Raw genomic sequence first — 23,328 nt, 5'->3', positions numbered from 1 at the left:
CGGCCTGTAAAGCTCTATGCCCCCGATTTTGGGGGGGCCGCCATGTAATCCGGTCTGGGGGTCTCAGCCAATTTCCTGGTCCGGGGAAACCGTGGGACGTCCCTGCTAATGGGGTCCTCGGGTGAAAATCCATCGTACCAGGTGATCCCTCCTCGAGACCCTACGGGGGTGCATGCGAGTGTTTTGTGGGGTGTGCGTGCGTTCGCGGGGGGGGGGGGCGGTCCGAGGAGCGGGTGGCGCCGGCCGAGCTGCTCCGCTGCGGTGGCACCACGCACGTTTTGCCATAAGCACCGCGTGTGGTTAACGCAGACCTGGTGCCTTGCACAAGGCAGCGATTTGTGGCTGTTTGATCATCTTAACACCTGTTTTATTGCCAGGAAGGTTACAACCTATTCTTTTTGTTTCATTAGTTTTATACTGAAAAAAAATGTCTCATAGATGTCGCACAATGACGACGATGATGACGATGGGGGGGGGGGGTGTCACGTGCTGTATATTGGCCGGGGCCGCACTCCAGGCCACCAGGGGCCGCCAGTTGTCCGCGTGGCGTGAAACGAAGAACACTGATCCTGCCGCACTACACTTCCAAGTCGACGACCCGAGTCGCAATACCACAACGCAGCCAATATCGGTGGCGAATAACCCCTGAACCGGTCCTGGGACTCCCCTAGGTCGACTCAGCCTTTAATTAATACCTGGTGTAACGCGTAAACATCGCCACTGGGGAGACAAAGGCGGCTGGGTGTGGGTTTCTGTCCACACCACCCCCGTGTGTCCCCTGTCCCGGCCCTCCATAGCTGATCGCTAACAGCACTTGCCATAACAGTCTATTAAACGCTCTACAGGGGATCTTTGTGCTACATTTGCCTGGAATTATCCAAAGTAAATTATTGATTGACAAGGTGGGGTGCCCTTGGGATGTACATCCGCGTGCGTACGTGCGCATGACATACCTGTTGATTCGCACACCGCGCTACGAACCCAGCCCAAGTGAGATCCATTACCCAGCCACAGTTAATGTGCAGTGGCGCGTGCTATCTGAACCCAGCGGGGCATACTCATTGATAACGAAGCTCCGTTTTCTTATATTTGGAGTTGAACAATATTTTTGAGCGATGCTGCTGCATTGGCAGTGGTGCACAAGCACAAATAACAAAACTGTGTATGCTCTTGAAATAATATATACAGGCATATCTCTTATAGCGCTCAGGATGCGTTATTGATAAACGGAGTGCTGTATGAAACAGCGCTATAGGAAGTCACTATAACATGGTTCCAATAGAGATGCGTTTCCAACAGCGCTATCATTTACCAATGAGAAATACAGTATCTGAGGGCTTCATTGGAGTATCGGTAAAAGCCTTAATAATGATACTGTGCACATGATCCATATATTTAAAAGGGAAATTTGTGAATATGTGTGTTTGTTTCAAAATGTTTAGCGTACTTCCCGACCTGCAACAAACTTGAAATTTGCCATGTGGGTACTTTCCAGACTGTACACCATGCAAAAATGAAAAAATATATATACTTTTTTTGGGGGGGGGGGGCGCAATAATGCATATATTTTGCACGGCAAGTGAGCTGTGACGTCACATCTCTGTCATGTGACCCGTATGCGGAAGCGTAACACAGTGTGCCTGCTGATGTCACACAGGTCTAAGGCGTTCTTCGCGCAACATTACTTTATTATTCGAGTCGTTTACTGCCGTACGCATCCTGAAAGTTGTGTGTGTCTGCAGCAAGCGCGTGTATGTGTACCTATGGACGCGCGCACGTGTGTGTGTGTGGGGGGAGCGGTAGTGTAGTGGTTCGCGTACTGTGCTATGAACCCGGCGACCTGAGTTCGATTCCCGCTCAAGGCCACCACTGGTGACGAATATTTGAACTGGTCCTGACCCTCCGCTAGGTCTATTCAGCCTCAAACGAGTAATTGGTGTGGTGCGTGAATATCGCCACTGGGGAGACAAAGGCGGCCGGACGTGGTGAATCAAATCCCCGTTGTAAAGCTAGTAAATGTTTGAAAGCATTTTATGAATAAAATAATAACTTTTAATTTATGACATGAAACAATACAATAAGTTTCGTACTCACAAGTACATTAAGTCGGAGTTTGCTTAAGATTAACCACCGTCTGCCGTAAACACACGTTGCACGGGAAGCTATACTAACCAATGGGATTACACAGAATCAGAATCTGTATTTATCCTGGATAAATCCGATGAGCTATGAAGCTCTTTATCGCAGATGTCCAGTAGGGGTGGGTGAGAAGCTCGATCCATGGATCGCCAATGAATCGATGCAGTGATTAACCATTAAACGATTCTCTAACGTGGCTGTGGTATCGCCTATGAGCAGAATCGATATAATAGACACCTCAAATCAGGTTCCAGAAGATCATATATGGGCAAAGACACGACCCAATGGGCAACGCCATGCCCTCTTCTATATATGGGCTGATCCGCGCAGGATTATTTCCTCCAGGACAAAGAATGGAATAATGAAACAGCGTTATAATACGCAGCGCCTGTAATAGGCGACGTTTCGGGCCGTGGCCCTTCTTCATAGTCGTGAGTGTTTATGATTACACCGGCGGCTAGAAAACAAAGACACAATTCAGCTTTGGAAGCAGCTCCTGCGGCATTGCTTTATTTTTTCTTTGAAACAAAGAGCTGTACAAGCATTCAGAACAGAGTGAAATATACATTGCCATTCAATACCTGTGGCGTGGTTTCCTGCTTATGTGCTCGAGTGATGGTAACTCCCACCAATAATATATGAAATGCTATGGAAACCGAAGGTGTATAATGAGTCAACACATTGCATAGTTACTCTCATAATCAGGTGACATTAAACGTTAAAACTCTCTATGCAGCATTAGGCAGGATTGTGTGCTTTTCTCTCTCTCTCTCTCTCAACAAAATCAGGCTATCGCACGTGCCGTGCCGTATCCTAGTTGCTGTTCTGCCATGTGCCGGTGCCACTTTGTGTCGCGACAGTCACTTTGTGTCGCTGGTCCATCCGTCGTCGAGTTCGTATCCCTTCATCTTCTCGCGGACGAAAGCGTCGAACTCCTCGTTCATCGCCACCGTGAACATCGTCTTCCAGTCGCCCACGGTCCCTGCGAGCGAGTGAAGGCGCCATCGTCACAACCGCTCTGCCCTAAGAAGCTCCCACCCACTCAAGCATGTGGTGCGAAACGTTGGAACATCGGCGCTGTACAAAACACATAGTGGCACAACCACCACCCCCCCCCCCCCCCCAGTATAATTGCTGGAAACTTTACGTGAAAGTAAGTCCAACATAAAATACAAAATACCTGGGAGCTGGATATAGATTGAGAAAGAACTTCGTAAATCCTACCAGACAGAGGTTTGCGTACGTCCAAAAAGTGCGGAGTGAGCAACACGGAGTGTCTGTGCGTGAGCGCCCCCCCCCCCCCCAAAAAAAATCAGTGGTTGCTGGAGATTACGTCATCGCTCCCGCTGCAACCAGCCAATCGGCTGCCCGGAAAACAATGCTGACTCAACATGGCTGTCGTTGTGGCATCAAGTCTCCTGTGCAATGACCGCCATGACGTAAATGTGAGCGTTGTACGAGCGTTCGAGGTGCTCGCTAAACGGGGAGCGGTAGTGGTAGCAGTTAGCGGCGCAGCTCATGGGCCAACATCGGTGACGATTATCTGAACCAGTCCTGGGCCTCCCCTACGTCGACTCAGCCTCAAGTGAGTACCTGGTGCGAAGTGTAAACATCGCCACTAGGAGAGACAAAGGCGGCCACTAAGGTAGATGAAGGCGGCGTGGTGCTTGCCACTGACCCCCTCGTGTGCCGTGCTGGCTTGCAGAGGTGCTCGCTAACACAAAGATCCCCCGTATAGCCTGAACAGACTAGTGGGGCGAGTGCTTTTTGTGAGCACCTATCATGGCCGGTACGGCACACGAGGGGGTAGGTGGCCGCACTACGCCCGGCCTCCTTTGCCTCCCTTAGTGGCGATGTTTACACTCGCTAACACACGCAATCACACATCCATCGGCGCACCTCCGCGCACTAAAAACTCACCCTTGCGCATGAACTTTTGCCCTCTATCAAAATAGGTCCTTGGTACCTGAGGATGACAAAGATAAAATGTTATTTTTAAGTACAGGTTGCATAAATACATTAATTCCTGGCGATGTTTCAACGTCAAATGCGAGCTTGAAGGCTGGAACGGCACACGAGGGGGTGGGTGGGTGGCCAGCACCACGCCCGGCCTCTTAATGTCTCCCTGTTTGGAGGTCGCATGCCAACACGTGGCTAGTTCAGCACACCGGTGTGTTGAAGAGTAAAACTCGATACTCTTATTTTATTTTATACCTACGCGACTTTACCGAAAGAACTAAAGAGTATGGATTCCTGCAGTCAGGAAAGCTTCAAATCAAGTAAAACTCGACTTGTAAATGTTGTGGGTTTTACTCTCCAACACACCCGGTGCGCTGTACTAGTGACGAATTGGCCACGTTCTGTTTACGTGACAAACCTTACTAATTAGCTGTATCGGGTGGTGGCGGGTTTAACGACACATTTATATATTATGCGATCTAACCCCCCCCCCCCCCCAAAAAAAGAACCTGTATTATGGATGATATCGGTCGCGAAAGCCGACTACGTGTTCAACTAATCGGCATCATCGTGAAGATTACGATCACTGCCACCGTCGTTACTGTCACTTCAGGATCGATAATGATCTGCGCAGGCTTAGAAGTCTGGGGGTGGGGAGTCAACAGTGACTATCCTATGGACTGACATGACCCACACCCTGGGGAATGTGGAATTTCCACACGCCCGTTAACGCAGATGAACGCTGTTGCGTTGCTCATTTCAGCAGAGGCGTTGACTCTGATTGTTTTGTTGTTTGGAAGGTGCCTGAATGTGTGTCACAAAAGTGAACTTTGTTTAGAACCCGGGTGAGAGTCCGTTCTTATAGAGGGGCTGGCTTACAAAGGGAGACGTGGGGTATGTGTGTGTGTGAACCGACTACGTCGCTTATCTCAAAACTAAACTATTTCTTTTTTGTTTACCAGGTAAATGCCCACTGAGCTATATAGCTCTTTTTTAGAAGCGACATAGGCTACAAATAATAGCTCACCGAAGTGGCTTATAACGTGGAAATTTATAGCAGCCAAATACTCTAAACGCATGATTCTAAATGTGGAGAGAAGAACCGGAGGACCCAGAAACAATTCCACGCGGGGTGTGCGTGCGTTCGTGGGGGGGGGGTGCGAGGAGCGGGTGGCGCCGGCCGAGCTGCTCCGCTGCGGTGGCACCACACACGTTTTGCCATAAGCACCGCGTGTGGTTAACGCAGACCTGGTGCCTTGCACAAGGCAGCGATTTGTGGCTGTTTGATCATCTTAACACCTGTTTTATTGCCAGGAAGGTTACAACCTATTCTTATTGTTTCATTAGTTTTATACTGGAAAAAAATGTCTCATAGATGTCGCACAATGACGACGATGACGACGATGGGGGGGGGGGGGTGTCACGTGCTGTATATTGGCCGGGGCCGCACTCCAGGCCACCAGGGGCCGCCAGTTGTCCGCGTGGCGTGAAACGAAGAACACTGATCCTGCCGCACTACACTTCCAAGTCGACGACCCGAGTCGCAATACCACAACGCAGCCAATATCGGTGGCGAATAACCCCTGAACCGGTCCTGGGACTCCCCTAGGTCGACTCAGCCTTTAATTAATACCTGGTGTAACGCGTAAACATCGCCACTGGGGAGACAAAGGCGGCTGGGTGTGGGTTTCTGTCCACACCACCCCCGTGTGTCCCCTGTCCCGGCCCTCCATAGCTGATCGCTAACAGCACTTGCCATAACAGTCTATTAAACGCTCTACGGGGGATCTTTGTGCTACATTTGTCTGGAATTATCCAAAGTAAATTATTGATTGACAAGGTGGGGTGCCCTTGGGATGTACATCCGCGTGCGTACGTGCGCATGACATACCTGTTGATTCGCACACCGCGCTACGAACCCAGCCCAAGTGAGATCCATTACCCGGCCACAGTTAATGTGCAGTGGCGCGTGCTATCTGAACCCAGCAGGGCATACTCATTGATAACGAAGCTCCGTTTTCTTAGATTTGGAGTTGAACAATATTTTTAAGCGATGCTGCTGCATTGGCAGTGGTGCACAAGCACAAATAACAAAACTGTGTATGCTCTTGAAATAATATATACAGGCATATCTCTTATAGCGCTCAGGATGCGTTATTGATAAACGGAGTGCTGTATGAAACAGCGCTATAGGAGGTCACTATAACATGGTTCCAGTAGAGATGCGTTTCCAGCAGCGCTATCATTTACCAATGAGAAATACAGTGTCTGAGGGCTTCATTGGAGTATCGGTAAAAGCCTTAATAATGATACTGTGCACATGATCCATATATTTAAAAGGGAAATTTGTGAATATGTGTGTTTGTTTCAAAATGTTTAGCGTACTTCCCGACCTGCAACAAACTTGAAATTTGCCATGTGGGTACTTTCCAGACTATACACCATGCAAAAATGAAAAAAAAATATATACTTTTTTTGGGGGGGGGGGCGCAATAATGCATATATTTTGCACGGCAAGTGAGCTGTGACGTCACATCTCTGTCATGTGACCCGTATGCGGAAGCGTAACACAGTGTGCCTGCTGATGTCACACAGGTCTAAGGCGTTCTTCGCGCAGCATTACTTTATTATTCGAGTCGTTTACTGCCGTACGCATCCTGAAAGTTGTGTCTGCAGCAAGCGCGTGTATGTGTACCTATGGACGCGCGCACGTGTGTGGGGGGGGAGTGGTAGTGTAGTGGTTCGCGTACTGTGCTATGAACCCGGCGACCTGAGTTCAATTCCCGCTCAAGGCCACCACTAGTGACGAATATTTGAACTGGTCCTGACCCTCCGCTAGGTCTATTCAGCCTCAAACGAGTAATTGGTGTGGTGCGTGAATATCGCCACTGGGGAGACAAAGGTGGCCGGACGTGGTGAATCAAATCCCCGTTGTAAAGTGAGTAAATGTTTGAAAGCATTTTATGAATAAAATAATAACTTTTAATTTATGACATGAAAAAATACAATAAGTTTCGTACTCACAAGTACATTAAGTCGGAGTTTGCTTAAGATTAACCACCGTCTGCCGTAAACACACGTTGCACGGGAAGCTATACTAACCAATGGGATTACACAGAATCAGAATCTGTATTTATCCTGGATAAATCCGATGAGCTATGAAGCTCTTTATCGCAGATGTCCAGTAGGGTCGGGTGAGAAACTCGATCCATGGATCGCCAATGAATCGATGCAGTGATTAGCCATTAAACGATTCTCTAACGTGGCTGTGGTATCGCCTGAGCAGAATCGATATAATAGACACCTCAAATCAGGTTCCAGAAGATCATATATGGGCAAAGACACGACCCAATGGGCAACGCCATGCCCTCTTCTATATATGGGCTGATCCGCGCAGGATTATTTCCTCCAGGACAAAGAATGGAATAATGAAACAGCGTTATAAGAGGCAGCGTTATAAGAGGCAGCGCCTGTAATAGGCGACATTTCGGGCCGTGGCCCTTCTTCATAGTCGTGAGTCTTTATGATTACACCGGCGGCTAGAAAACAAAGACACAATTCAGCTTTGGAAGCAGCTCCTGCGGCATTGCTTTATTTTTTCTTTGAAACAAAGAGCTGTACAAGCATTCAGAACACAGTGAAATATACATTGCCATTCAATACCTGTGGCGTGGTTTCCTGCTTATGTGCTCGAGTGATGGTAACTCCCACCAATAATATGTGAAATGCTATGGAAACCGAAGGTGTATAATGAGTCAACACATTGCATAGTTACTCTCATAATCAGGTGACATTAAACGTTAAAACTCTCTATGCAGCATTAGGCAGGATTGTGTGCTTTTCTCTCTCTCTCTCTCAACAAAATCAGGCTATCGCACGTGCCGTGCCGTATCCTAGTTGCTGTTCTGCCATGTGCCGGTGCCACTTTGTGTCGCGACAGTCACTTTGTGTCGCTGGTCCATCCGTCGTCGAGTTCGTATCCCTTCATCTTCTCGCGGACGAAAGCGTCGAACTCCTCGTTCATCGCCACCGTGAACATCGTCTTCCAGTCGCCCACGGTCCCTGCGAGCGAGTGAAGGCGCCATCGTCACAACCGCTCTGCCCTAAGAAGCTCCCACCCACTCAAGCATGTGGTGCGAAACGTTGGAACATCGGCGCTGTACAAAACACATAGTGGCACAACCACAACCACCCCCCCCCCCCCCCCCCCCCAGTATAATTGCTGGAAACTTTACGTGAAAGTAAGTCCAACATAAAATACAAAATACCTGGGAGCTGGATATAGATTGAGAAAGAACTTCGTAAATGCTACCAGCCAGGGGTTTGCATACATCCAAAAAGTGCGGAGTGAGCAACACGGAGTGTCTGTGCGTGAGCGCTCCCCCCCCCCAAAAAAAAATCAGTGGTTGCTGGAGATTACGTCATCGCTCCCGCTGCAACCAGCCAATCGGCTGCCCGGAAAACAATGCTGACTCAACATGGCTGTCGTTGTGGCATGAAGTCTCCTGTGCAATATGACCGCCATGACGTAAATGTGAGCGTTGTACGAGCGTGCGAGGTGCTCGCTAAACGGGGAGCGGTAGTGGTAGCAGTTAGCGGCGCAGCTCATGGGCCAACATCGGTGACGATGATCTGAACCAGTCCTGGGCCTCCCCTACGTCGACTCAGCCTCAAGTGAGTACCTGGTGCGAAGTGTAAACATCGCCACTAGGAGAGACAAAGGTGGCCACTAAGGTAGATGAAGGCGGCGTGGTGCTTGCCACTGACCCCCTCGTGTGCCGTGCTGGCTTGCAGAGGTGCTCGCTAACACAAAGATCCCCCGTATAGCCTGAACAGACTATTGGGGTGAGTGCTTTTTGTGAGCACCTATCATGGCCGGTACGGCACACGAGGGGGTAGGTGGCCGCACTACGCCCGGCCACATTTGCCTCCCTTAGTGGCGATGTTTACACTCGCTAACACACGCAATCACACATCCATCGGCGCACCTCCGCGCACTAAAAACTCACCCTTGCGCATGAACTTTTGCCCTCTATCAAAATAGGTCCTTGGTACCTGAGGATGACAAAGATAAAATGTTATTTTTAAGTACAGGTTGCATAAATACATTAATTCCTGGCGATGTTCCAACGTCAAATGCGAGCTTGAAGGCTGGAACGGCACACGAGTGGGTGGGTGGCCAGCACCACGCCCGGCCTCTTAATGTCTCCCTGTTTGGAGGTCGCATGCCAACACGTGGCTAGTTCAGCACACCGGTGTGTTGAAGAGTAAAACTCGATACTCTTATTTTATTTTATACCTACGTGACTTTACCGAAAGAACTAAAGAGTATGGATTCCTGCAGTCAGGAAAGCTTCAAATCAAGTAAAACTCGACTTGTAAATGTTGTGGGTCTTACTCTCCAACACACCCGGTGCGCTGTACTAGTCACGAATTGGCCACGTTCTGTTTACGTGACAAACCTTACTAATTAGCTGTATCGGGTGGTGGCGGGTTTAACGACACATATTTATATATTATGCGATCTAACCCCCCCCCCCCCAAAAAAAAAGAACCTGTATTATGGATGATATCGGTCGCGAAAGCCGACTACGTGTTCAACTAATCGGCATCATCGTGAAGATTACGATCACTGCCACCGTCGTTACTGTCACTTCAGGATCGATAATGATCTGCGCAGGCTTACAAGTCTGGGGGTGGGGAGTCAACAGTGACCATCCTATGGACTGACATGACCCACACCCTGGGGAATGTGGAATTTCCACACGCCCGTTAACGCAGATGAACGCTGTTGCGTTGCTCATTTCAGCAGAGGCGTTGACTCTGATTGTTTTGTTGTTTTGGAGGTGCCTGAATGTGTGTCACAAAAGTGAACTTTGTTTAGAACCCGGGTGAGAGTCCGTTCTTATAGAGGGGCTGGCTTACAAGGGAGACATGGGGTGTGTGTGTGAACCGACCACGTCGCTTATCTCAAAACTAAACTATTTCTTTTTTGTTTACCAGGTAAATGCCCACTGAGCTATATAGCTCTTTTTTAGAAGCGACATAGGCTACAAATGATAGCTCACCGAAGTGGCTTATCACGTGGAAATTTATAGCAGCCAAATACTCTAAACGCATGATTCTAAATGTGGAGAGAAGAACCGGAGGACCCGGAAACAATTCCTCGCGACCACAGGGAGAGAGACACGCAAACTGCAAATATACAGCAGCAGGAGCCAGGGTCGGGATCGGGATCGAACCCACGACCTTCTGTATATCAGGCGAGGTAGTTAACATCACCGAGCCACCATGATGATGAGAGAGAGAGAGACGCAAACAGCAAATATACAGCAGGCGCCAGGGTCGGGATCGAACCCACGACCTCCTGTATACCAGGCGAGGTAGTTAACATCACCGAGCCACCGTGGCGCCCAGGATTTAAATCTCAAGCTAGTCAAGCAAGCGAGTGAGTGTTCTCACAACTTTTTGACCGATTCCTCATTCACTCCATTCCCCTGCAGTCCTTAATTCACTTCTTCCACCTTTCTTCAGTTATTTCCCCTTCCACTCCTTCATAACCCCCCTCTCCCTCGCCCCGCCCTCCCATTCGCTCTCTCCCTTGAACTCTCTCCATCATCCCCTTCCTCCCCCCGCATTGATTCTCTCCCACTCCACTCAACACTGGAGAGACTAAGAGGGCCGGGCGTGGTGTAGACTCCACCACTCCCACGGATCCAGATAGAATTCGCCCCTGACAGCCGTGGCACTGGAATCAAACTTGACGTCCTAGAAAATGAAAATAAACTATTTGGTGGTGATAATGATGCTACCCTACCCTGGCTGCGGTGCACAAGCACACCCCAACAAAAGAAGAACACTCAACAACGTTAAAAATAAAACAAATATATAATAGGCGACGTTTAAGGCATTGGCACTTTTTTCATAGCGCATGCATAGGTACTCACTCCCCGCTGTACGATCTCATGCACTGACCGTCGTGTTACGGCACGAACTCTGCACAGGGACCCATCTGATCGGGGAGTCTATGAGTCCGAAGCTGTCGATGTACAGAGGTACTACTGTATAGGGATCCGTCCTCTCCATGGTTGGAATATTCAATTGCTCAACTCCAGATATGAATGCTGTAATACTTGCTATATTAATGGCTTGAGATATTAACTTAAGATATTGAGATATTAACTTGGGATATTGAGATATTAACTTGAGATATTGAGATATATTGAGATATTAACTTGAGATATTAACTTAAGATATTGAGATATTAACTTGAGATATTGAGATATATTGAGATATTAACTTGAGATATTAACTTAAGATATTGAGATATTAACTTGAGATATTGAAATATTATATTGAGATATTGAGATATTAATGATTGGATACCTGCGTTGCCTTTCTACTGTTCGCCTTTTGGCGTTATTCTTCGGTCTAACGCTGGCGAGACAAAGTCATAAAGAAGGATGTCTCTCGTGTCGTGCAATCAGTTTTAAAGACAATGCATATATCATTATAAGAGCATGTCCCCCCCCCCAGCCTCACGTCCTCTTACCCGAGCACTCACGCGCCCCCCCCATCTCCCTCTCCCCCCTTGCCTCCTCCCCCCTGTCTTACCTATATAACCTCTTGCCACGGCAGCTCTCCCGCCGACTTCAGCATTTTCTTGCTGTGGGTGTTCCACCTGATGAGGATCGCTTGTGTTGCGATCGAAACGTCGTGATTTGTTTTATTTTATTTATACGTACCTACGTGACTTTACCGAAAGAACCAAAGAGTAAAGGGCAAGTTTGTTTGCATGTTTTACCACAGGTGTGTATGTACCTTCTTTCACAACCATGATAATCAGAGGTGCGGTACGTGTTAAAGCAGACTCGATGCTTTGCCAAATACTGCTGGTGTCTATTTGGGGGCTCGAACATCTTAACACCTGCCTTGTTCTTGCCAGTGTAGTGGGTTCCCACGGAGACCGGAGACGTAGCTTTAGAGGCAACACGTTTATTTCAATAACCGTAACACAAAGGCCCTTTTCCCAACTACCTGGGGAGGTATGGTCTCCGGGCTGACGTGCCCTATCACTGGGACCACGGGCTCTCAGTCCTCCGGCTAAGGGTGACCTAGGGGAGGCTATCCTGACCCGACCCAGCCAAGGTGCGGGTCTCGACCATTGGCCCGCACTCGGCCCCGGCCCTTAAAAGGACGTCGGGTCCCGGGGGTCCCGGGGGTCCTTGCCTAGCTGGTCTCCTGTCTTCGTCTTCAGAGCACTGCCTCGAGCCGTCCTGAGGTCCGTCTTTTATATCCACCTCGGGGACTCTCCGCCCCCGGTACCGTCCCCCTTTCTGGAACCTTCCAGGGGGCTATGGAATAACCCCCCAACCCTTCACCTGGGGTCGGGGGAACTCGGCCTCTCGACGGTCCGGCTCTTTCTCTCTGTCTCAGGGTGGCACCCCCTACGGACCCGTTCCCGCAACTACAGGTAAGTGTACATAGGGCGGCGTGTGCTATGTATTTCTGACGCTGCACCAGCAAGGGGTAATAACCCTGGTACCGTTTTCATCAGTGCGGAATGCCTGCTATCGTGCACGGCCTGTAATCTAATCCGGGAAGCAGCCTAACACAAACACAGCTCTCTCTCAAATCCCCCAATCCCACCGGTCCACGTACTTTATGATAAAATGTTTTTGTTCGCGTCTTCGAACTCACCGTTGCAGAGCCTGGCCGACTGTAACCTTTGACCCGTTGCTGCACACTCTGTTTGTGTGCCGCGCATCAACACGTGTGCTGTGTATGCTTCAACGCGGCCGGCCTGTAAAGCTCTATGCCCCCGATTTTGGGGGGGCCGCCATGTAATCCGGTCTGGGGGTCTCAGCCAATTTCCTGGTCCGGGGAAACCGTGGGACGTCCCTGCTAGTGGGGTCCTCGGGTGAAAACCCATCGTACCAGGTGATCCCTCCTCGAGACCCTACGGGGGTGCATGCGAGTGTTTTGTGGGGTGTGCGTGCGTTCGCGGGGGGGGGGGCGGTGCGAGGAGCGGGTGGCGCCGGCCGAGCTGCTCCGCTGCGGTGACACCACACACGTTTTGCCATAAGCACCGCGTGTGGTTAACGCAGACCTGGTGCCTTGCACAAGGCAGCGATTTGTGGCTGTTTGATCATCTTAACACCTGTTTTATTGCCAGGAAGGTTACAACCTATTCTTTTTGTTTCATTAGTTTTATACTGAAAAAAAATGTCTCATAGATGTCGCACAATGACGACGATGATGACGATGGGGGGGGGGGGTGTGTCACGTGCTGTATATTGGCCGGGGCCGCACTCCAGGCCACCAGGGGCCGCCAGTTGTCCGCGTGGCGTGAAACGAAGAACACTGATCCTGCCGACACTACACTTCCAAGTCGACGACCCGAGTCGCAATACCACAACGCAGCCAATATCGGTGGCGAATAACCCCTGAACCGGTCCTGGGACTCCCCTAGGTCGACTCAGCCTTTAATTAATACCTGGTGTAACGCGTAAACATCGCCACTGGGGAGACAAAGGCGGCTGGGTGTGGGTTTCTGTCCACACCACCCCCGTGTGTCCCCTGTCCCGGCCCTCCATAGCTGATCGCTAACAGCACTTGCCATAACAGTCTATTAAACGCTCTACGGGGGATCTTTGTGCTACATTTGCCTGGAATTATCCAAAGTAAATTATTGATTGACAAGGTGGGGTGCCCTTGGGATGTACATCCGCGTGCGTACGTGCGCATGACATACCTGTTGATTCGCACACCGCGCTACGAACCCAGCCCAAGTGAGATCCATTACCCAGCCACAGTTAATGTGCAGTGGCGCGTGCTATCTGAACCCAGCGGGGCATACTCATTGATAACGAAGCTCCGTTTTCTTATATTTGGAGTTGAACAATATTTTTGAGCGATGCTGCTGCATTGGCAGTGGTGCACAAGCACAAATAACAAAACTGTGTATGCTCTTGAAATAATATATACAGGCATATCTCTTATAGCGCTCAGGATGCGTTATTGATAAACGGAGTGCTGTATGAAACAGCGCTATAGGAAGTCACTATAACATGGTTCCAATAGAGATGCGTTTCCAACAGCGCTATCATTTACCAATGAGAAATACAGTATCTGAGGGCTTCATTGGAGTATCGGTAAAAGCCTTAATAATGATACTGTGCACATGATCCATATATTTAAAAGGGAAATTTGTGAATATGTGTGTTTGTTTCAAAATGTGCCGGTGCCACTTTGTGTCGCGACAGTCACTTTGTGTCGCTGGTCCATCCGTCGTCGAGTTCGTATCCCTTCATCTTCTCGCGGACGAAAGCGTCGAACTCCTCGTTCATCGCCACCGTGAACATCGTCTTCCAGTCGCCCACGGTCCCTGCGAGCGAGTGAAGGCGCCATCGTCACAACCGCTCTGCCCTAAGAAGCTCCCACCCACTCAAGCATGTGGTGCGAAACGTTGGAACATCGGCGCTGTACAAAACACATAGTGGCACAACCACCACCCCCCCCCCCCCCCCAGTATAATTGCTGGAAACTTTACGTGAAAGTAAGTCCAACATAAAATACAAAATACCTGGGAGCTGGCTATAGATTGAGAAACAACTTCGTAAATCCTACCAGCCAGAGGTTTGCGTACGTCCAAAAAGTGCGGAGTGAGCAACACGGAGTGTCTGTGCGTGAGCGCTCCCCCCCCCCCCCCCCCCGATCTCATGCACTGACCGTCGTGTTACGGCACGAACTCTGCACAGGGACCCATCTGATCGGGGAGTCTATGAGTCCGAAGCTGTCGATGTACAGAGGTACTACTGTATAGGGATCCGTCCTCTCCATGGTTGGAATATTCAATTGCTCAACTCCAGATTTGAATGCTGTAATACTTGCTATATTAATGGCTTGAGATATTAACTTAAGATATTGAGATATTAACTTGGGATATTGAGATATTAACTTGAGATATTGAGATATATTGAGATATTAACTTGAGATATTAACTTAAGATATTGAGATATTAACTTGAGATATTGAGATATATTGAGATATTAACTTGAGATATTAACTTAAGATATTGAGATATTAACTTGAGATATTGAAATATTATATTGAGATATTGAGATATTAATGATTGGATACCTGCGTTGCCTTTCTACTGTTCGCCTTTTGGCGTTATTCTTCGGTCTAACGCTGGCGAGACAAAGTCATAAAGAAGGATGTCTCTCGTGTCGTGCAATCAGTTTTAAAGACAATGCATATATCATTATAAGAGCATGTCCCCCCTCCCCAGCCTCACGTCCTCTTACCCGAGCGCTCACGCGCCCCCCCATCTCCCTCTCCCCCCTTGCCTCCTCCCCCCTGTCTTACCTATATAACCTCTTGCCACGGCAGCTCTCCCGCCGACTTCAGCATTTTCTTGCTGTGGGTGTTCCACCTGATGAGGATCGCTTGTGTTGCGATCGAAACGTCGTGATTTGTTTTATTTTATTTATACGTACCTACGTGACTTTACCGAAAGAACCAAAGAGTAAAGGGCATGTTTGTTTGCATGTTTTACCACAGGTGTGTATGTACCTTCTTTCACAACCATGATAATCAGAGGTACGGTATGTGTTAATGCAGACTCGATGTTTTTCCAAATACTGCTGGTGTCTATTTGGGGGCTCGAACATCTTAACACCTCGATTTAAAGCTTTCGTGACTGCAAGGATTCATCTTCTTTGGTTCTTTCGGTAAAGTCACGTAAAATGAGAATAAAATAATAAATTGATCAAATAAAATAACACAATAATATTCTCACGACGTTTCGGCCACAACACAAGCGGCCTTCATCAGGTCACTCCAGCGCTGTCCTACCAGACAGTCTCGTCCCTTCACCTGATGAAGGCCGCTTGTGTTGTGGCCGAAACGTCGTGAGAATATTATTGTGTTATTTATTTTATCAATTTATTATTTTATTCTCATTCTACGTGACTTTACCGAAAGAACCAAAGAAGATCTTAACACCTGCCTTGTTCTTGCCAGTGTAGTGGGTTCCCACGGAGACCGGAGACGTAGCTTTAGAAGCAACACGTTTATTTCAATAACCGTAACACAAAGGCCCTTTTCCCAACTACCTGGGGAGGTATGGCCTCCGGGCTGACGTGCCCTATCACTGGGACCACGGGCTCTCAGTCCTCCGGCTAAGGGTGACCTAGGGGAGGCTATCCTGACCCGACCCAGCCAAGGTGCGGGTCTCGACCACTGGCCCGCGCTCGGCCCCTACCCTTAAAAGGACGTCGGGTCCCGGGGGTCCCGGGGGTCCTTGCCTAGCTGGTCTTCTGTCTTCGTCTTCAGAGCACTGCCTCGAGCCGTCCTGAGGTCCGTCTTTTATATCCACCTCGGGGACTCTCCGTCCCCGGTACCGTCCCCCTTTCTGGAACCTTCCAGGGGGCTATGGAATAACCCCCCAACCCTTCACCTGGGGTCGGGGGAACTCGGCCTCTCAACGGTCCGGCTCTTTCTCTCTGTCTCAGGGTGGAACCCCCTACGGACCGGTGCCCGCAACTACAGGTAAGTGTACATAGGGCGGCGTGTGCTATGTATTTCTGACGCTGCACCAGCAAGGGGTAATAACCCTGGTACCGTTTTCATCAGTGCGGAATGCCTGCTATCGTGCACGGCCTGTAATCTAATCCGGGAAGCAGCCTAACACAAACACAGCTCTCTCTCAAATCCCCCAATCCCACCGGTCCACGTACTTTATGATAAAATGTTTTTTGTTCGCGTCTTCGAACTCACCGTTGCAGAGCCTGGCCGACTGTAACCTTTGACCCGTTGCTGCACGCTCTGTTTGTGTGCCGCGCATCAACACGTGTGCTGTGTATGCTTCATCGCGGCCGGCCTGTAAAGCTCTATGCCCCCGATTTTGGGGGGGCCGCCATGTAATCCGGTCTGGGGGTCTCAGCCAATTTCCTGGTCCGGGGAAACCGTGGGACGTCCCTGCTAGGGGGGTCCTCGGGTGAAAACCCATCGTACCAGGTGATCCCTCCTCGAGACCCTACGGGGGTGCATGCGAGTGTTTTGTGGGGTGTGCGTGCGTTCGTGGGGGGGGGGGGGGTGCGAGGAGCGGGTGGCGCCGGCCGAGCTGCTCCGCTGCGGTGGCACCACACACGTTTTGCCATAAGCACCGCGTGTGGTTAACGCAGACCTGGTGCCTTGCACAAGGCAGCGATTTGTGGCTGTTTGATCATCTTAACACCTGTTTTATTGCCAGGAAGGTTACAACCTATTCTTATTGTTTCATTAGTTTATACTGGAAAAAAATGTCTCATAGATGTCGCACAATGACGACGATGATGGGGGGGGGGGGGTGTCACGTGCTGTATATTGGCCGGGGCCGCACTCCAGGCCACCAGGGGCCGCCAGTTGTCCGCGTGGCGTGAAACGAAGAACACTGATCCTGCCGCACTACACTTCCAAGTCGACGACCCGAGTCGCAATACCACAACGCAGCCAATATCGGTGGCGAATAACCCCTGAACCGGTCCTGGGACTCCCCTAGGTCGACTCAGCCTTTAATTAATACCTGGTGTAACGCGTAAACATCGCCACTGGGGAGACAAAGGCGACTGGGTGTGGGTTTCTGTCCACACCACCCCCGTGTGTCCCCTGTCCCGGCCCTCCATAGCTGATCGCTAACAGCACTTGCCATAACAGTCTATTAAACGCTCTACGGGGGATCTTTGTGCTACATTTGTCTGGAATTATCCAAAGTAAATTATTGATTGACAAGGTGGGGTGCCCTTGGGATGTACATCCGCGTGCGTACGTGCGCATGACATACCTGTTGATTCGCACACCGCGCTACGAACCCAGCCCAAGTGAGATCCATTACCCGGCCACAGTTAATGTGCAGTGGCGCGTGCTATCTGAACCCAGCAGGGCATACTCATTGATAACGATGCTCCGTTTTCTTATATTTGGAGTTGAACAATATTTTTGAGCGATGCTGCTGCATTGGCAGTGGTGCACAAGCACAAATAACAAAACTGTGTATGCTCTTGAAATAATATATACAGGCATATCTCTTATAGCGCTCAGGATGCGTTATTGATAAACGGAGTGCTGTATGAAACAGCGCTATTGGAAGTCACTATAACATGGTTCCAATAGAGATGCGTTTCCAACAGCGCTATCATTTACCAATGAGAAATACAGTATCTGAGGGCTTCATTGGAGTATCGGTAAAAGCCTTAATAATGATACTGTGCACATGATCCATATATTTAAAAGGGAAATTTGTGAATATGTGTGTTTGTTTCAAAATGTTTAGCGTACTTCCCGACCTGCAACAAACTTGAAATTTGCCATGTGGGTACTTTCCAGACTGTACACCATGCAAAATGAAAAAAATATATACTTTTTTGGGGGGGGGCGCAATAATGCATATATTTTGCACGGCAAGTGAGCTGTGACGTCACATCTCTGTCATGTGACCCGTATGCGGAAGCGTAACACAGTGTGCCTGCTGATGTCACACAGGTCTAAGGCGTTCTTCGCGCAGCATTACTTTATTATTCGAGTCGTTTACTGCCGTACGCATCCTGAAAGTTGTGTGTCTGCAGCAAGCGCGTCTATGTGTACCTATGGACGCGCGCACGTGTGTGTGGGGGGGGAGCGGTAGTGTAGTGGTTAGCGTACTGTGCTATGAACCCGGCGACCTGAGTTCGATTACCGCTCAAGGCCACCACTGGTGACGAATATTTGAACCGGTCCTGACCCTCCACTAGGTCTATTCAGCCTCAAACGAGTAATTGGTGTGGTGCGTGAATATCGCCACTGGGGAGACAAAGGCGGCCGGACGTGGTGAATCAAATTCCCGTTGTAAAGCTAGTAAATGTTTGAAAGCATTTTATGAATAAAATAATAACTTTTTATTTATGACATGAAAAAATACAATAAGTTTCGTACTCACAAGTACATTAAGTCGGAGTTTGCTTAAGAGTAACCACCGTCTGCCGTAAACACACGTTGCACGGGAAGCTATACTAACCAATGGGATTACACAGAATCAGAATCTGTATTTGTCCTGGATAAATCCGATGAGCTATGAAGCTCTTTATCGCAGATGTCCAGTAGGGGCGGGTGAGAAGCTCGATCCATGGATCGCCAATGAATCGATGCAGTGATTAACCATTAAAAGATTCTCTAACGTGGCTGTGGTATCGCCTATGAGCAGAATCGATATAATAGACACCTCAAATCAGGTTCCAGAAGATCATATATGGGCAAAGACACGACCCAATGGGCAACGCCATGCCCTCTTCTATATATGGGCTGATCCGCGCAGGATTATATCCTCCAGGACAAAGAATGGAATAATGAAACAGCGTTATAAGAGGCAGCGTTATAAGAGGCAGCGCCTGTAATAGGCGACGTTTCGGGCCGTGGCCCTTCTTCATAGTCGTGAGTCTTTATGATTACACCGGCGGCTAGAAAACAAAGACACAATTCAGCTTTGGAAGCAGCTCCTGCGGCATTGCTTTATTTTTTCTTTGAAACAAAGAGCTGTACAAGCATTCAGAACACAGTGAAATATACATTGCCATTCAATACCTGTGGCGTGGTTTCCTGCTTATGTGCTCGAGTGATGGTAACTCCCACCAATAATATGTGAAATGCTATGGAAACCGAAGGTGTATAATGAGTCAACACATTGCATAGTTACTCTCATAATCAGGTGACATTAAACGTTAAAACTCTCTATGCAGCATTAGGCAGGATTGTGTGCTTTTCTCTCTCTCTCTCAACAAAATCAGGCTATCGCACGTGCCGTGCCGTATCCTAGTTGCTGTTCTGCCATGTGCCGGTGCCACTTTGTGTCGCGACAGTCACTTTGTGTCGCTGGTCCATCTGTCGTCGAGTTCGTATCCCTTCATCTTCTCGCGGACGAAAGCGTCGAACTCCTCGTTCATCGCCACCGTGAACATCGTCTTCCAGTCGCCCACGGTCCCTGCGAGCGAGTGAAGGCACCATCGTCACAACCGCTCTGCCCTAAGAAGCTCCCACCCACTCAAGCATGTGGTGCGAAACGTTGGAACATCGGCGCTGTACAAAACACATAGTGGCACAACCACCCCCCCCCCCCCTACCCCCCAGTATAATTGCTGGAAACTTTACGTGAAAGTAAGTCCAACATAAAATACAAAATACCTGGGAGCTGGATATAGATTGAGAAAGAACTTCGTAAATCCTACCAGCCAGAGGTTTGCGTACGTCCAAAAAGTGCGGAGTGAGCAACACGGAGTGTCTGTGCGTGAGCGCTCCCCCCCCCCAAAAAAAAATCAGTGGTTGCTGGAGATTACGTCATCGCTCCCGCTGCAACCAGCCAATCGGCTGCCCGGAAAACAATGCTGACTCAACATGGCTGTCGTTGTGGCATCAAGTCTCCTGTGCAATATGACCGCCATGACGTAAATGTGAGTGTTGTACAAGCGTGCGAGGTGCTCGCTAAACAGGGAGCGGTAGTGGTAGCAGTTAGCGGCGCAGCTCATGGGCCAACATCGGTGACGATTATCTGAACCAGTCCTGGGCCTCCCCTACGTCGACTCAGCCTCAAGTGAGTACCTGGTGCGAAGTGTAAACATCGCCACTAGGAGAGACAAAGGCGGCCACTAAGGTAGATGAAGGTGGCGTGGTGCTTGCCACTGACCCCCTCGTGTGCCGTGCTGGCCTTCAGAGGTGCTCGCTAACACAAAGATCCCCCGTATAGCCTGAACAGACTATTGGGGTGAGTGCTTTTTGTGAGCACCTATCATGGCCGGTACGGCACATGAGGGGGTAGGTGGCCGCACTACGCCCGGCCGCCTTTGCCTCCCTTAGTGGCGATGTTTACACTCGCTAACACACGCAATCACACATCCATCGGCGCACCTCCGCGCACCAAAAACTCACCCTTGCGCATGAACTTTTGCCCTTTTTCAAAGTAGGTGCTTGGTACCTGAGGATGACAAAGATAAAATGTTATTTTTACACAAACTGAGTCTCCGAAACGACCCCAACCCACGGTCACGAGGCCGCAGACCGGAGCCGTGCCGGACCGGTCAAGGGGTATGGCCCGGCTCACGTTTACTCTCAACAACCCCGCGAGAAGAGTCTTTCGCAGACGTCAGGAGGATGGAGCGCGCGCCGCCGCTTGCTCGAAGCCACCAGTGTGACCATCAATCGCATCAGGACATCGACAGCAGGCCGATCGCGCGCACATCTCCTTCACCGAGCCACGTCGTGCGCGCGTGAGCCAACGTAACCCGACACAGACCCATGGCGATAGAGCGAGCCGCGAATCAACTTCTCATCATTCTAGAATCTCACCCAGACCCAAACAACACTGCACCCAACTTGCTGGCTTTAACATATTCCTGCAGAGGGAGCTGGTAGGAATGTTGGGTTGCTCGGTCAATGGCCAGGGTCAATGGCGGCACGTGGTGTATTCCGCAAATATGCCCGACTATGAGGGCGGGCACAAGCCGGCGTGAGTAGGTTAAACGTTGTGTTTTATAAAGGCACCACGGAGTAACCAGCCCCTCCCCACCCAGCCCCACCCCTCCCACCCAGCCCCTCCCCACCCTCCCCACCCAGCCCCTCCCCACCCTCCCCACCCAGCCCCTCTCCACCCTCCCCTCCCCACCCAGCCCCACCCTCCCCACCCAGCCCCTCCCTCCCTCCCCACCCAGCCCCTCCCCACCTTCCCCTCTCCACCCAGCCCCACCCCTCCCATTTTTGGATGTACGACGGACGGACACAATAATCCCCTGTGGGCTGGTGTAACCAGGAGGTTCCTACCAGTACCATTCCTTCTACTCAAAGACACCGGTGGTGAAACCATCAACCGCATCAGGACATCGGCAGCAGGCGGATGCGCCACCCCACCTCCATGAATGGAAAATGTCAAGACGCATGCTATGGTAGAGCGATTGTTGCCATACGACCCAAACTATGGACCGCATAACAAACCACTGTGGTCTGCGCTCCTTCATTGGAGGACGAGGAACAGCAAAACACGACACGAAATCTCTCTCTGACTCTCTCCCTCCTCGACGTAGAGCTCGACGTTGGCGTCTCGCTCCTGAACGTGTTGCTGATGCCATGATGCGCACGAGTCGAACAGAACTGGGGTTAGGATCGGGGTCGAGATCATGGCTTGCGGTAGGTTTCATACCTCGCTGTAGTTGACCATGTTGTTGTTCTTCATGCTGGAGAAGCTGCAGTGGTCCACCAAGACCTTCAGCTTTTCGGCGTCCAGCTTCTTGCCGAGGAAGGTGGCGATGTGAGTCACCGAGCCGGCCAGGTCCTGGGGAGGGGATGGGGGGGGAGTCCGGGTGGGTGGGGAGTGGCGGGGGGTGGTTTATGGTTTAGCGAGTGGATGTGTCGGTGGGGAGATGTTAACTACTTCGCCTGGTGTACAGATGGCGCCGATGATGGCAGCCTCGGCCGGTTGGTGCGCCCTGTTTTGTCCAGTTTTGTCTTGAGAGGGGCTTGCTGTTCAACACACTCGTGCTGGTGAGAGAGGCCTGCTGTTCATCACACCCGTGCTGGTGAGAGAGGCCTGCTGTTGAGGGGCCTGCTGTTCATCACACCCGTGCTGGTTAGAGAGGCCTGCTGTTCAGTACACCCGTGTTGAGGGACCTGCTGTTCAGCACACCCTTGCTGGTGAGAGAGGCCTGCTGTTGAGAGGCCTGCTGTTCAGCACACCTGCGCTGGTGAGAGAGGCCTGCTGTTGAGGGGCCTGCTGTTCAGCACACCCGTGCTGGTGAGAGGGGCCTGCTGTTCATCACATCTGTGTTGGTGAGAGGGGCCTGCTGTTCAGCACACCTGTGTTGAGGGGCCTGCTGTTCAGCACACCCGTGCTGGTGAGAGGGGCCTGCTGTTGAGGGGCCTGCTGTTCAGCACACCCGTGCTGGTGAGAGAGGCCTGCTGTTCAGCACACCCGTGTTGAGGGGCCTACTGTTCAGTACACCCGTGCTGGTGAGAGGGGCCTGCTGTTCAACACACCCGTGCTGGTGAGAGGGGCCTACTGTTCAGCACACCCGTGCTGGTGAGAGGGGCCTGCTGTTCAACACACCCGTGCTGGTGAGAGGGGCCTGCTGTTCAACACACCCGTGCTGGTGAGAGGGGCCTGCTGTTCAACACACCCGTGCTGGTGAGAGGGGCCTGCTGTTCAGCACACCCGTGCTGGTGAGAGGGGCC

At 50.4% G+C, this 23,328-nt stretch overlaps 1 protein-coding gene and 1 long non-coding RNA gene across 3 annotated transcripts in view; both read right to left on the bottom strand.

Annotated features, from left to right (window-relative positions):
• Nucleotides 1-2,621: 2,621 nt before the first annotated feature.
• Nucleotides 2,622-4,321, bottom strand: LOC116945779 (uncharacterized). The gene is made up of 2 exons (XR_004403368.2): nt 4,060-4,321; nt 2,622-3,121 (listed from the first exon to the last, which is right to left on the bottom strand). It is a non-coding gene; the product is annotated as an uncharacterized LOC116945779 (long non-coding RNA).
• A 3,341-nt stretch (nt 4,322-7,662) lies between these two features.
• The window catches only part of LOC116945839 (sulfotransferase 2B1-like), a 30,995-nt gene continuing 15,329 nt past the window's right edge, over nt 7,663-23,328 (bottom strand). The window contains exons 5-7 of one of the 2 annotated variants that reach the window (XM_032960438.2): nt 22,301-22,432; nt 9,108-9,153; nt 7,663-8,160 (exon numbers count right to left, since the gene is read on the bottom strand). In XM_032960438.2, coding sequence (XP_032816329.1) covers nt 8,039-8,160; nt 9,108-9,153; nt 22,301-22,432 — 300 coding nt within the window. In that variant the 3' untranslated portion in view covers nt 7,663-8,038. Of the gene's footprint in view, nt 8,161-9,107; nt 9,154-19,599; nt 20,096-21,036; nt 21,083-22,300; nt 22,433-23,328 lie in introns of those variants that run through there. The other variant, XM_032960439.1, reaches the window with a different exon arrangement.

Source organism: Petromyzon marinus, chromosome 25 (assembly GCF_048934315.1).
Source record: "Petromyzon marinus isolate PM22_M1 ecotype Great Lakes invasive population chromosome 25, UKy_Petmar_22M1.pri1.0, whole genome shotgun sequence".
NCBI classification, from domain to species: domain Eukaryota; kingdom Metazoa; phylum Chordata; class Hyperoartia; order Petromyzontiformes; family Petromyzontidae; genus Petromyzon; species Petromyzon marinus.
Note: the sequence above shows the minus strand (reverse complement) of the source record. Positions and strands in the feature narration are given on the sequence as shown.